General features: G+C 39.6%; 1 protein-coding gene across 3 annotated transcripts in view; it reads left to right on the top strand.

Moving 5' to 3' along the window:
- MRLN (myoregulin) overlaps positions 1-14,138 on the top strand; it is a 41,845-nt gene extending 27,707 nt beyond the window's left edge. For 2 of the 3 annotated variants that reach the window (XR_008717610.1, XR_008717609.1), the window contains exons 3-4: positions 11,326-11,436; positions 13,912-13,940. Coding sequence is in view for 1 of the 3 variants with exons in the window: in XM_055589850.1 (XP_055445825.1) it covers positions 11,310-11,436; positions 13,912-14,072 (288 nt within the window). In the remaining 2 variants the exon portion in view is untranslated. Of the gene's footprint in view, positions 1-11,302; positions 11,437-13,911 lie in introns of all 3 variants that reach the window. The other variant, XM_055589850.1, reaches the window with a different exon arrangement.
- Positions 14,139-15,056: the final 918 nt, after the last annotated feature.

Here is a 15,056-nt window from a genome sequence, read left to right as displayed (position 1 = left end):
ACTCTGGACAGTTTGTCTGGCCTCGTAAGACTGCACTACAGCTGTGATTCCTGGCAAGGGTTGGGGAACTTGGCAGGGAGAAGGTTGAAAACATTTTGATTGTTTTGGTTCCAGAATCTTTCTTAATGTTAAGTGCCTGTAACTGAGTAATTTATGTCTTAGGGGCAATGCAATCTCCTATTTGGTTTAGGAACAGGGTCTCGGAAATTTTCAGCCTTCAGGCATCTCGGTACTGGATGATTAAGAGGAGATGTTTGTTCATAGGTAGAAAAACTGTTCATTTTAGGGCTGGAATATTTACTCAAGATGTGTGAGGCAAGGGACTTCTCTGGTGCTCTAGGGGTTAAGGCTCCTCACTTCCAACGCAGGGAAGGTCATTCCCTGGTCAGGGAACTGAGATCCCACATGCTGTGTGTTCCTGTGTGCTCACTCAGTTGTGTCTGACTCTTTGCAACCCCTTGGACTGTAGCCCACCAGGCTCCTCTGTCCATGGGATTTCCCAGGCAAGAATACTGGAGTGGGGTGCCATTTCCTACACCAGGGGATCTTCTTGACCCTGAGTCTCCTGCATCTCCTGCATTGGGAGGCAGATTATTTACCACTGAGCTACCTGGGAAGCCCTGCCACATGCTGTGCACATGGCCAAAACAATTAATTAATTAATGGTCATATATGGCTTAGGAATGCCCAGATTGGACAGATATTGACATGGAGAGAAAGCTTGAGAACTACAGTCAAAGAGGAGGAGAGCAGAGGGATTCCACAGAGGTCTGGGACCTTCTCTGCACTCCTGGGGGTCAGGTGGACCCTCATGGGGCTCTGCCAGGCCAGACAGTGCCCTCTGGCCCACATCTCTGCACATCTGTCCCGGCTTCCTGGAGCTTGCCATCTCTTAAGTCCATCTGAGTCCCCCACTTCCCTCCATCATTGTTGGACTGCAGGAAGTGTCCACCTTTTTGACTCTCAAGCTGCATCATATCAACCATTATTTTATCTGTTGCCAGGCAACATGCTGGGCTCTTAACTCACCTTTTTCTTTTGACCACTGCTGAGATGCTGCAGTGGCTAAGGCTTTGAAACCAAACTGACTTCCATTCAAATCCCTGATCATCCCCTGGAGTATGATCTCAAATAGCTCCCTGAGGTCTCTGGTCATCAGTCTCTCCAACTAAGGAAATAGAAGCATTAGCGCTCACCTCATGTGGCTTTATGAGATTAAAATCAGAATATGTGCAGGCCCTTCTTAACTATAGTTATAGATAAAATCCTTTCAATCCCATGCAAGACTGGTTATGTCTATCTCCAGATGAGATAGCAGGTGAGGTTAAATGTCTGGTCAATGGCTATCGTGCTAATACCAGCCAGAACCAGGATCTCAAACCAGTTCCATCTGGCTCCACAACCTTCCTGACCCCCATCTCTGTGACAGAGCGCATGTTTCTGTCTCCAAGCAAAGTCCACTTTGTCAATTCTGGCAAGTCTTACCTCCCAAGTTTCCAAGTTCTCCTTGTGGCTTATTTTATCCTGGACATTGGCCTTCCCTTGGCCTGAATCAAAGCAGCTGGGAGGTGTTGAAGGTAGAATAGCTTCAAATAGCCAAGTCTGGTGAAATGCAGAATCCAATTTATCATAAATGTATCCAAAACTTGCTGAGGCAATTAATATGGCAGCTCAGAAGAAAAGTAACCATGTGACCTCAGACAAGTTACTGTACTTCTCTGGGCCTCGCTTGTCAAATGAGAAGCTGGAAGAAATCTCTAATTTCTTTGCCAGTGCTAACATTTCTGTCATAGTCGAGATTTTTTCACTACAGTTGTTTTTCTTAGCTAGAGAGAGGTCTCCTTGAAATCATATTTTAATCAAGAAACTAGGTTTAACAATCATGCTCATAATCACTTTGGTGTAAAACCATATGCCATTTATAATTATTCTCATTCAAGCTTTCTCTGTACAATGCTCATATTATTGATGAATTAATTTCTCAGATATTTGTTAAATTCTCTTCTTCATGTAATTCTTCACATAATTAATTCAGAAAATGCACCTTGAACTCTATTTTGGAAACTTACAGAATGCACAAAATCCTTTTAACTATTGAATATGCCTGATTTTTTAGTTAACTTCTGAATGACTCAAAATTAAAGAGTTGATGTCTCCTGTCCTACCAGGCTGTCATCTGTTTCTAGAATCTTAAGGAGACAAATCACCATTATGCTGGAGAAACAGTAACTATCCCAACAGGACATTTCCATCATGAAACCTTGTAGGCTTTTGTTCTCTTCCAACATTTGACTAGGTCTCATAATTACAGTCCAAAAAAAAAAAAAAAAAAAAAGAAAAACATTAACAAGGTATAATTCCTATATGATTTCTCAGGTTTCTAAAAGATAAATTTCATTAAACATAAATTTTGTGGGAGAGAGACATTTTCCAGAGACAAAATTGAAACTACCCAACTTTGGGATTTTATTTTTGAAATTTTGGTGGTAAAAGTAGACTTACTATATGTGTTTTTCTTGTTGTAGTTGTCTTTTGAGCAAAATGAACTTTCAGTCTTCCAAGAAAGCTTCTGCTTGATGTGCAATTATTAAATCAATATTGTTAAAAATGATTAACATCAGATACCATGATGCAGTGGGATTCAGGATGGGTAAGTCCATCCCCACTTTCTAGGAAGACAGCAGCTACCCATGGAGGCTGCATGCAAACAAATAACCTTAATACACTGTAGTGAGTTTCAATACATCCCAGATAAGTGGACACTAAATTCTGCCAGAGGACATCAGAAAGGATCACAGAGGAGATATGTTGGGCTTCAAAGGATGAGTAGGTGTGTGACAGTTTTGCATGTTTGGATACCTAAAGAGAAACTGAGAAAACTGATTCATTCAAGGGGTACCATCTAGGAGGTGATATGGTACACTATAACTGATAATCATAGTTACCCTTGCTTATTAAGTGTTTACTCGCTAGGCACAAGTATTATCTCATTTAATTCTCACACTGCCCTAAGAAGTGGCTACTGTCATTATTGGGCTTACCAGGTGGCACAGTAGTAAAGAATCGCCTCCCAATGTAGGAGATACAAGAGACTCGGGTTCGATCCCTGGTTCAGGAAGATTCCCTTGGAGTAGGAAATGGGAACTCACTCCAGTATTCTTGCCTGGAAAATTCCATGGACAGAGGAGCATTGTGGGATACAGTCCATGGGGTCACAAAGAGCCAGACACAACTGAGCGTGAACACACACACGCACACACAAACAGTTATTGGCATCCCCATTTTATAGAAGTGCTAACAAACAGAGGCACAGAGAGTTAACATGACTTGCCCAGGGTCTCATGGTAAGTGGCAGATCCAAGTCAAATACCACCAATCTTTTTCCTGACCCATCTCTCAACTACCAAGTCCTGCAAGCATTCTTGTTATTTCTCCATCCAGCTAATGTTAATAAGATCAAGAGGAGAAATTCCCTGGTGGGCCAGTGGTTAAGATTTCTTGCTTCCACTGCAGGGGACATGGGTTCAATCCCTGATTGAGAAACTAAGATATCACAAGCCACTGGCACAGCCGAAAAAAAAAAAAAAAAGATCAACGGGACGAACTTGTCAGTCATAAGATGATCAGTGGGTTGATAACAAAACAAATAATAGGAGAGAATAAAATTGCAGAGAGTAAAAGCTCATAAAAAACATGTTAAAAAAACTGAACTTTCAGCTAATCAGGTTGTTAGATAGTAAGCTTGTAGTAGTGGCCTGTGAAAGATCCATTTATAAAGAGAAGATGGTTTTGATGTGAATAAAGCTGGCTGTTGTAAAAGTTTTCCAGCAAATTCAGGGTTATCAGGCCCAGAGGGGTAACTGCAAGACTATCCATCCCTTTGTTCACCCAGCAGTTCACATATACGGAAAGGGGTCAGAACTAAAGAGAAAGAATGGCTGTTGGTAATTACATGTGGATATTTCCATTTTGGTCCGTTTCATTTGAAAACATTAATAAATCCATGTAGTTGAAACAGAGTGGCATCTGGGGGCTAAAGCTCTAGGTTACTAGCGTCAAGGCTCTAGCTTCGAACCTTGGGCAGTTGCTCCATGTCCCAGCAGTGCCTAATCACAACTGGGCACATACTAGACCCATGATAAAGGGCCATTATTATCCTTTACTTAAAAGTAAAAGTGAAACAGGTAGTTGCTCAGTCCTATCCAACTTTTCGTGACCCCATGGACTGGAGCCTGCCAGGCTCCTCTGTCCATGGGATTCTCCAGGTGAAAATCCTGGAGTGGCTAGCCATTTCCTTCTCCAGGGGATGGTCTCAATCCAGGGATTGAACCCAGGTCTCCTGCATTGCAGGCAGATTCCTTACTGTCTGAGCCACTTTAAGTGACTTGTTAAGCAAGAGTGGACAGATTTCAATTGTGTCTCATTTTTCTATTTGTGTCTCTAGGGAACTTCTGTGAATGTTATCTTGACCATTAGATATTGATGGAAACAAGTAGGATTAGCAAATTCTTATCAAAACAGAAAATATTTTTGAAATGTGACTCATGTGTTTAAGACTATAATCTTGAATCCAATGAAAAGTGTTTTTCTTCTGATTGAAAAACAGACTATGCAATGTTCTCTTCTTTGTCTTGACCAAGACTCCACGTCTAATAAGTGGAAATAGTAGAGGTTGGGAGAGATTGAAAAATGTGTGAAGTCTTAGGACAAGTGATAATTTTATGTAATAGAGGGGGTTTTACTGGTTCATTTGCATTGTTTTGATTTTCCTAGGGGACCAAGTTCAGTTCAGTTCAGTCACTCAGTCATGTCCGACTCTTTGCGACCTCATGAATCACAGTGGTGCACTCTTCTTGGGGTCCCAGGAGTCTCTTCAATCTACAAGATTCTAGAGATTTGAAAGGCTAGCACCTACAAGCTGATGGCAGGGTTAAAAACAGAGAATGCAGTGAAATTCAACCCCCAGAGACCAAAAGTGACTACTACTAGACATTTGTCTAACTTTCTTTGTGGGATACCACTGTTCAACCATTCAATAAACAGATTAATTTGGGTTAGATTATTTGGACTCTTGGTGGAGTCAAAAGAGAATATAATAAAGACAGGTTTTGAAAACTAGGTAAGAGATTATTCATACTACTTTCAATATAACTTTCTAGAAATTAATTTCTACAAAATAAATTGTTTCTCATTGCCTTTTGGAAATAGGGTAAAGAAAGGTATAGAGAGACATTCAAAAGGTAGGGGCAATTATTTGCAGCCATCTGAAATTTCAACATGAAATATGTTAGGCCCCAAATAACCTGGGTGTCTTATATCAGAAATTGGAGTTAATGTTATTTTAGCTAGGATTTTTAAATGTATTCAAAATAAGATAGTTCCACTCAATACATTCTATTACACTTTAAGAAGTGTGCTAACTTGTTTAAAATTAATCAACTTATTTTTGAAATTTGTTTATTCAGTGCATGTTTTATCCAATAAAAAACACTACAAATCATCTTTTTTTTCTGAAAATGCTGCTGTGAAATAGCCATTCCTCCAAAAGAATGTTCCTGAGAGAAAAAACACATGATCACCAAGCTTCTAGCATAGCAAGGACTAATGAGGCAAAATGTAAATCAAGCATCATTTAATCCTCAGTAAAATCTGAGTGTGCTAGTAAACTTTCGGTGGTACGGATTCGATGCTTCCAGTGATTTAGTTCTAGAAACAGATGTAGCATTAAGGAGAAGACCCAAACAGGAACCACCCACATTCCTGTTTTTCATGAGCATTTTGGAATGAAGCAAGAACATGTTCTTTAGCCAAAGAGATTTAATATAAACTCAAGAAAAATGAAATGGGTCAGTGAAACATTTTAATGAAAATGTGTAATTTATTGGATAAAGTGTAGGTTACATATTTTCATTCAAATCTCTCACTGATACATTTAATTTTCCTGAGTTCTTATTTGTTAAAATGATTTGTTTGACAAAGATAAAGTCATTACTTTTAAATAGATGGACAAGAAAGAGGACAGGGAGTTAGAAGACTATTTTCTTTAGTGTTCTGAAGTTTTATAAGCGACATCCTTTAAATGAAAATGTGAGAAATGAAAGAAACAAGGGGAAAAAAATCACATATAGTCCTTCACCCAAACTCGACAACTATAGCCATTATTGACATTTGTAGAGAATTCTCTGGCTTTTTAAAGAATATTTCAATTGTGTACATACCTAGAGAAAGAGCTATAAAATTTCTATGTGCAGTTTCAGTTCAGTTCAGTTGCTCAGTCGTGTTCAACTCTTTTCGACCCCATGAATCGCAGCACACCAGGCCTCCCTGTCCATCACCAACTCCCGGAATTCACTCAGACTCACGTCCATCGAGTCAGTGATGCTATCAGCCATCTCATCCTCTGTTGTCCCCTTCTCCTCCTGCCCCCAGTCCCTCCCAGCATCAGGGTCTTTTCCAATAGTCAACTCTTTGCATGAGGTGGCCAAAGTACTGGAGTTTCAGCCTCAGCATCAGTCCTTCCAGTGAATACCCAGGACTGGTCTCCTTTAGGATGGAGTGGTTGGATCTCCTTGCAGTCCAAGGGACTCGCAAGAGTCTTCTCCAGCACCATAGTTCAAAAGTTTAGGAAGTAATTAAAAACTGATTATCAACATAACCACCACCAAGGACAGAAAGTGAAAATTTTAAAAATAAAAGAGATTTCCCCCATGGTCCAGTGATGAAGACTCAGACTCAGTGCTTCCGCTGCAGGAAGAGCTAAGATCCTTGCATGGCGCGTGGCAGGGCCAAATTTAAAAGAAAGAAATGAAATACTTCTGGAAGCTCTCCACCCCTTCCATTAACACCACCACCATCCTGATTTTATGGTAGTCAGTCCTTTGCTTTACTTGATCAATTAATCACCTACACCATTGCTACCCATATTATGTACCCCTAAGTCATGCAGCTTTAATTGTTTTCCTACTTTAAATAAATGTATTTACCATGTGTTTTCTTTTGTGTCTTGCTTTTTAAAAACTCAATATTACGTTTGTAAAATTCACCACTGTTTTTTTCATGTAGCTGTAACTTAATTTTCATTACTGTATAATATTCCATTATATGGATTTATCTATCTACTAATAGGCATTTGGTTTGTTTTCAAGTTGCTGATGCTGCTTTTGCTAAGTTGCTTCAGTATATTACAAATAAAGTTTGAATGTGTGTCCTGGTGTGAATATCTATGCTTGTATTTCCGGTATATACCCAGGATTGTAATGACTGGTCCTCAGGTATTGGTTTTCATCATACTTAAATATTTCAACATGATTTTCTAAGTAATGTTTCTATTATTTCATAGTTGTAATAATCATTTTGTTGGATAAATAATTTTTCAGTTGTGTCTGAATTTTACAGCCTGGTCTTTGCAAATAAATTCACTCCTCCACTTTCTAATTTGTTTGTAAAAGTGACACAAAATCTTAAAACTTATAAAATTTATAGCAGATATAAAATCTCATGAAGTATTGCCTCTTATGCAGAAAGAGAAATTTTGTTTGTTGTACTATAGAAGATAATGAAACATATATTTAAAAAATAAATTTAGGAACTTTCAAAATTTAAGTTATATTTGACACAAACATTGTGTAAGTTTAAGGTGTACAGTATACTGATTTGATACGTTTATATTGTAATATCACTGCCATGGAGGCGCTAGCTAACATCTCTTCATGTCACACGATTGTCATTTCTTCTGTGCTGAAAGCAATTAATATCTAGTCTCTTAGCAAGTTTAATGTATATAATACACTTTTACAACTATGCTCACTGCACTGTATATTACCGCTCGGGAACTTATTTGTCTATCAGTGGCAATATGTAACCCTTAAACAACATCTCTTCTCTTCCCCCTACCGCCTGAGAGCTATTGTTTAGATCAGATCAGATCAGTCACTCATTTGTGTCCGACTCTTTGCGACCCCATGAACCGCAGCACGCCAGGCCTCCCTGTCCATCACCGACTCCCAGAGTTCACTGAGACTCACGTCCATCGAGTCAGTGATGCCATCCAGCCATCTCATCCTCTGGCGTCCCCTTCTCCTCTTGCCCCCAATCCCTCCCAGCATTAGAGTCTTTTCCAATGAGTCAACTCTTCACATGAGGTGGCCAAAGTACTGGAGTTTCAGCTTTAGCATCATTCCTTCCAAAGAAATCCCAGAGCTGATCTCCTTCAGAATGGACTGGTTGGATCTCCTTGCAGTCCAAGGGACTCTCAAGAGTCTTCTCCAACCCCACAGTTCAAAAGCATCAATTCTTCGGCATTCAGCCTTCTTCAGAGTCCAACTCTCACATCCATACATGACCACAGGAAAAACCATAGCCTTGACTAGACGAACCTTTGTTGGCAAAGTAATGTCTCTGCTTTTCTATATGCTATCTAGGTTGGTCATAACGTTCCTTCCAAGGAGTAAGCATCTTTTAATTTCATGGCTGCAGTCACCATCTGCAGTGATTTTGGAGCCCCCCAAAATAAAGTCTGACACTGTTTCCACTGTTTCCCCATCTATTTCCCATGAAGTGATGGGACCGGATGCCATGATCTTCGTTTTCTGAATGTTGAGCTTTAAGCCAACTTTTTCACTCTCGTCTTTCACTTTCATCAAGAGGCTTTTTAGTTCCTCTTCACTTTCTGCCATAAGGGTGGTGTCATCTGCATGTCTGAGGTTATTGATATTTCTCCTGGCAATCTTGATTCCAGCTTGTGCTTCTTCCAGTCCAGCGTTTCTCATGATGTACTCTGCATATAAGTTAAATAAACAGGGTGACAATATACAGCCTTGATGTACTCCTTTTCCTATTTGGAACCAGTCTGTTGTTCCATGTCCAGTTCTAACTGTTCCTTCCTGACCTGCATACAGATTTCTCAAGAGGCAGATCAGGTGGTCTGGTATTCCCATCTCTTTCAGAATTTTCCACAGTTTATTGTGATCCACACAGTCAAAAAAGGCTTTGGCATAGTCAATAAAGCAGAAATAGATGTTTTTCTGGAACTCTCTTGCTTTTTCCATGATCCAGCGGATGTTGGCAATTTGATCTCTGGTTCCTCTGCCTTTTCTAAAACCAGCTTGAACATCAGGAAGTTCACGGTTCACATATTGCTGAAGCCTGGCTTGGAGAATTTTGAGCATTACTTTACTAGCGTGTGAGATGAGCGCAATTGTGCGGTCGTTTGAGCATTCTTTGGCATTGCCTTTCTTTGGGATTGGAATGAAAACTGACCTTTTCCAGTCCTGTGGCCACTGCTGAGTTTTCCAAATTTGCTGGCAGATTGAGTGCAGCACTTTCACAGCATCATCTTTCAGGATTTGAAATAGCTCAACTGGAATTCTATCACCTCCACTAGCTTTGTTCATAGTGATGCTTTCTAAGGCCCACTTGACTTCACATTCCAGGATGTCTGGCTCTAGATGAGTGATCACACCATCGTGATTATCTGGGTTGTGAAGATCTTTTTTGTACAGTTCTTCTGTGTATTCTTGCCATCTCTTCTTAATATCTTGTGCTTCTGTTAAGTCCATACCATTTCTGTCCTTTATTGAGCCCATCTTTGCATGAAATGTTCCTTTGGTATCTCTGATTTTCTTGAAGAGATCTCTAGTCTTTCCCATTCTGTTGTTTTCCTCTATTTCTTTGCATTGATTGCTGAAGAAGGCTTTCTTATCTCTTCTTGCTATTCTTTGGACCTCTGCATTCAGATGTTTATATCTTTCCTTTTCTCCTTTGCTTTTTGCTTCTCTTCTTTTCACAGCTATTTGTAAGGCCTCCCCAGACAGCCATTTTTCTGTTTTGCATTTCTTTTCCATGGGGATGGTCTTGATCCCTGTCTCCTGTACAATGTCACAGACCTCATTCCATAGTTCATCAGGCACTCTATCTATCAGATCTAGGCCCTTAAATCTATTTCTCACTTCCACTGTATAATCATAAGGGATTTGATTTAGGTCATACCTGAATGGTCTAGTGGTTTTCTCTACTTTCTTCAATTTAAGTCTGAATTTGGCAATAAGGAGTTCATGGTCTGAGCCACAGTCAGCTCCCAGTCTTGTTTTTGCTGACTGTATAGAGCTTCTCCATCTTTGGCTGCAAAGAATATAAGCAATCTGATTTTGGTGTTGACCATCTGGTGATGTCCATGTATAGAGTCTTCTCTTGTGTTGTTGGAAGAGGGTGTTTGTTATGATCAGTGCATTTTCTTGGCAAAACTCTATTAGTCTTTGCCCTGCTTCATTCCATATTCCAAGGCCAAATTTGCCTGTTACTCCAGGTGTTTCTTGACTTCCTACTTTTGCATTCCAGTCCCCTATAATGAAAAGGACATCTTTTTTGGGTGTTAGTTCTAAAAGGTCTTGTAGGTCTTCATAGAACCGTTCAACTTCAGCTTCTTCAGCATTACTGGTTGGGGCATAGACTTGGATTACTGTGATATTGAATGGTTTGCCTTGGAGACGAACAGAGATCATTCTGTTGTTGAGATTGCATCCAAGTACTGCAGTTCGGACTCTTTTGTTGACCATGATGGCCGCTCCATTTCTTCTGAGGGATTCCTGCCCGCAGTAGTAGATATAATGGTCATCTGAGTTAAATTCACCCATTCCAGTCCATTTCAGTTCACTGATTCCTAGAATGTCTACATTCACTCTTGCCATCTCTTGTTTGACCACTTCTAATTTGCCGTGATTCATGGACCTGACATTCCAGGTTCCTATGCAATATTGCTCTTTACAGTATCGGACCTTGCTTCTATCACCAGCCACATCCACAGCTAGGTATTCTTTTTGCTTTGGCTCCATCCCTTCATTCTTTCTGGAGTTATTTCTCCACTGATCTCCAGTAGCATATTGGGTACCTACTGACCTGGGGAGTTTCTCTTTCAGTATCCTATCATTTTGCCTTTTCATACTGTTCATGGGGTTCTCAAGGCAAGAATACTGAAGTGGTTTGCCATTCCCTTCTCCAGTGGACCACATTCTGTTAGATCTCTCCACCATGACCCGCCCATCTTGGGTTGCCCCATGGGCATGGCTTAGTTTCATTGAGTTAGACAAGGCTGTGGTCCTAGTGTGATTAAAAGAGTGGTAAATGTTTGCCCTGTCAGGAAAATTCTAGAATTCTGTTTAACTTTTCTGTGAAAGGTGTAGTTTTTGGCTGTAGTTTCTGTAATCCACTAAAGTTAACGTATGACCTTTTCTCAACTTTTTTGAGAGTTTTTCCACGCAGGCTCCCTGACTGTCCACTTCACAGACTACATCACCATTCAGTAAAGGCTTTTAATGTGCTTTGACCCAGGAACCAAGCTTGCTAAGAGACCACCTGTTCTGAATGCACTTTGTCCCAGGAAGAGCAGCCGGAGAGAAAACCGAGGAGCAGCATTATCTGCCATTACCTGGATTAAATCAGGTGAGAAGTGGGTTTCTGTGCACTGTTCAATCCCCATCATTCATCTGGTCTTTCCCTTGCTTCCTATTCTGTTTATCTCTTACTGTAATTGGATAAAATTGAAGGTACCCCTCGGACTACAGACTGAAGAAACACAAGCTGGAGGTGGAGGAAATACGAGGCAAGGAATATCACTTTGCAAATTCATGTGTTATTCTTACCCCTTGTTTCCCATACATGGAACAAGGAATTGTTTAACTTAAGGGAAATTCTAGGTGTTTACTTTGCCAATGTGGGCTTCCCTGGTGGCTCAGCAGTAAAGAATCCACTGACAATGCAGGAGATGCTGGTTCCATCCCTGTTGGGAAGATCCCCTGGAGAAGGAAATGGCAACCCACTCTAGTATTCTTGCCTGGGAAATTCCATGGACAGAGGATCCTGACGGGCTCCCTGTGGTCACAAACCACCACCACCACCATCACCACTTTGCCAATGATTGCTGCCAAATTTGGGGCAAATCATCCCCTCCTTTAGGGAGGGGTTAGTTATCACAGAGATGAATCAAGAGGGAGAAGATATCAATCAAAAGAGGGAGAAGGTAATTTGTATACATCTCATCTATCTCCCTGGAGAAGGCAATGGCACCCCATTCCAGTACCCTTGCCTGGAAAATCCCATGGATGGCGGAGCCTGGTAGGCTCCAGTCCATGGGGTCGCTAAGAGTCGGACATGACTGAGCAACTTCACTTTGACTTTTCACTTTCATGCATTGGAGAAGGAAATGGCAACCCACTCCAGTGTTCTTGCCTGGAGAATCCCAGAGACAGAGGAGCCTGGTGGGCTGCTGTCTATGGGGTTGCACAGAGTCGGACACGACTGAAGCGACTTAGCAGCAGCAGTAGCATCTATCTCCCTGTTTCTCTTTTATGTTCTCTCCTAAAACTCTACCTGCCTTTTTGGGCTTGAGCAAAAAATAGCAGAAAATATTTTCCCACCCCAATCTTGCCACTTTTAAAAAGTATTGATGCTCATTTTAAGTTGAGTGTATATAAGGGCCTTGGATACAAGGCTTTGAAAATTACTTAACTCATTTGAACTTACATTCCTGGAAAAAGGAGTTGGAAATGGTTCTAAATTCCCTACCTGACAGGCATTCAGTAAAACATTCCAACAGTGTGCTCAACAGACTACAAATTAATACCTTTTGCAATTCCATAATACTTTAAAAAATTCCAGATATTTAAAAAAAACTGATTAACACAGAAAGTAAATGTTAGTTGCTCAGCGGTATCCAGCTCTTTGCAACCCCATGGACTGTAGACTGCCAGGCTCCTCTGTCTATGGGATTCTCCAGGCAAGAATACTGGAGTAGGTAGCCATTCCCTCCTTCAGGGAATTTTTCTGACCCAGGGATCAAATCCAGGTCTCCTGCATTGCGGAGGGATTCTTTACCATCTGAACACAGAAGTGTGGTGGAAATGAAAATATTTAATGTCTTAATAAGTGACCACAATAACCAGTCCATTCTAAAGGAGATCAGTCCTGGGTGTTCTTTGGAAGGAATGATGCTAAAGCTGAAACTCCAGTACTCTGGCCACCTCATGCGAAGAGTTGACTCATTGGAAAAGACTCTGATGCTGGGAGGGATTGGGGGCAAGAGGAGAAGGGGACGACAGAGGATGAGATGGCTGGATGGCATCACCAACTCAATGGACGTGAGTCTGAGTGAACTCCGAGAGTTGGTGATGGACAGGGAGGCCTGGTGTGTTGCAATTCTTGGAGTCACAAACAGTCGGACACAAATGAGCGACTGAAATGAACTGAACTGAACTGAAAATATAAGAAAGAGGATTTTGAGGAAAGATCAAGGAAATGAAACAAACCTTTTGTTGTTTAATTTTTAAAAATTTTATCACCTGCCTTTTTGCATGACTTCAAATTCTTATTTCCTGGTAATACTGGCTATAGGTTAGAAAAGTGGCAATTTTACTGATTCCATAAAAATGGTTATAAGTGACTTTGCAGAAAAGACTTCAAAAATAAACTGATAATTTATAACATTGGGAAGAGAGTGGTAATTCTGATAGTTCTTGAGCTTTTTAAAAATTTTTTGCTTTTTTTTTTTAAAGAAAGAAAGACAAGAGAATTCCCTAGTGGTCCTGTGGTTAGGACTCTATGCATTCACTGCTGCAGCCCAGATTTGATCCCCCATTGGATCCCACAGGCTTCACAGCTCAGCCAAAAAATAGGCAGACAAATAGAAAATTCAATGATTATGACGTAAGATGGTCAGAATTAATGGGTAAAAGTTCGTTAATTCATTAAGGAGAAAAATATTTTAGTTCATTGATTGGTTACTAAAATGTACAGAGTCCTGACTGAAAGACATGTCTTGATCACTATTTCTTTACTGTGCAAATTATTAGATTGAGTTTAAAAAATCAGGATTACAAATGTGTTTATTTAAGGATATTTTCTCTTTATTTTACTTCTTAGGAAGCAGAAGCGTTTTGGATATGACGTGTAAAAATTGGATATTAATTTCTACTACTACCCCCACAAGTCTAGAAGATGAAATTGTGGGAAGACTTCTAAAAATTTTGTTTGTAATCTTTGTTGACTTCCTGTCTATTATATATGTTGTTATAACTTCTTAGAAAACTGATTTCCTTTACTTTGTGAATTTCATATTGAACTCCAGTGAATAAAATTTTATAGTTTAATACGTTGAGTGATTTTAATTTGATGACATTTCCAGTTATTCTAGAAGCTAATACGACATTGCAATAAAAACAACATTGTGTGTTATTTAGAACTTTATGGTTTATAAAACATTCACATAAATTGAAATGGAATTTTTTTTCAAAAATCTATACTACTGTCATAAAACTTCTTAATTTTTACCATGATTGATATAGTTAATAGATTGACTACAATGTGTACAATTATGAGTGATTTTTTTAAATTACGGATGCATACCTATGTGAAATTTTATATGGTTCTATTTTTAAATTTTTACTTTGTCTTTAAAATTTATTTTATGAAGTGTAGCTGATTTACAGTGTTGTATTAATTTCTACTGTACAGCAAAATGTTTAAGTTGTACATATATATACATTCTTTTTCATTTTCTGTTCCATTATGGATTATCACAGGATATTGAATATAGTTTTCTCTCCTATACAATAGGACCTTGTTGTTTATTATGTGATTCTATTTTTTAACACACCAAACTTAGCATAAGATAATCTCTCCATATGTTATGCTAATAGTTTATTCTCATTTTCTTATATATACATTTCATCTGTGTGTAGGTAGATTGTTTTTCTTAATCCCCCACAGTTTTATGTTTCTACCAACAAACAAAACTTTAAGTTAGGAATAGACATGCTTAAAAAGAGATTCTTTTAGGAAAACAGAACTTATAAGAAAGAAGAGAATACAGGATGCAACCTGCGTTGATTTTCTGTTTGGAACTAAATGCTCACAGTATGTCATTTGACATACGACTCCCAGTAATCCTAGGAGGCAAGGGTGTGTTGTCCATTTCACAGATGAGCACGCCAAATACTGGAAGAATTATGCTAGCTGGAGACCATCCCTAGGGAGTGGCAGACCCAGGCCTTGTGTCTTCACAATCC

Source organism: Bubalus kerabau, chromosome 1, assembly GCF_029407905.1.
Source record: "Bubalus kerabau isolate K-KA32 ecotype Philippines breed swamp buffalo chromosome 1, PCC_UOA_SB_1v2, whole genome shotgun sequence".
NCBI classification, from domain to species: Eukaryota; Metazoa; Chordata; class Mammalia; order Artiodactyla; family Bovidae; genus Bubalus; species Bubalus kerabau.
Note: the sequence above shows the minus strand (reverse complement) of the source record. Positions and strands in the feature narration are given on the sequence as shown.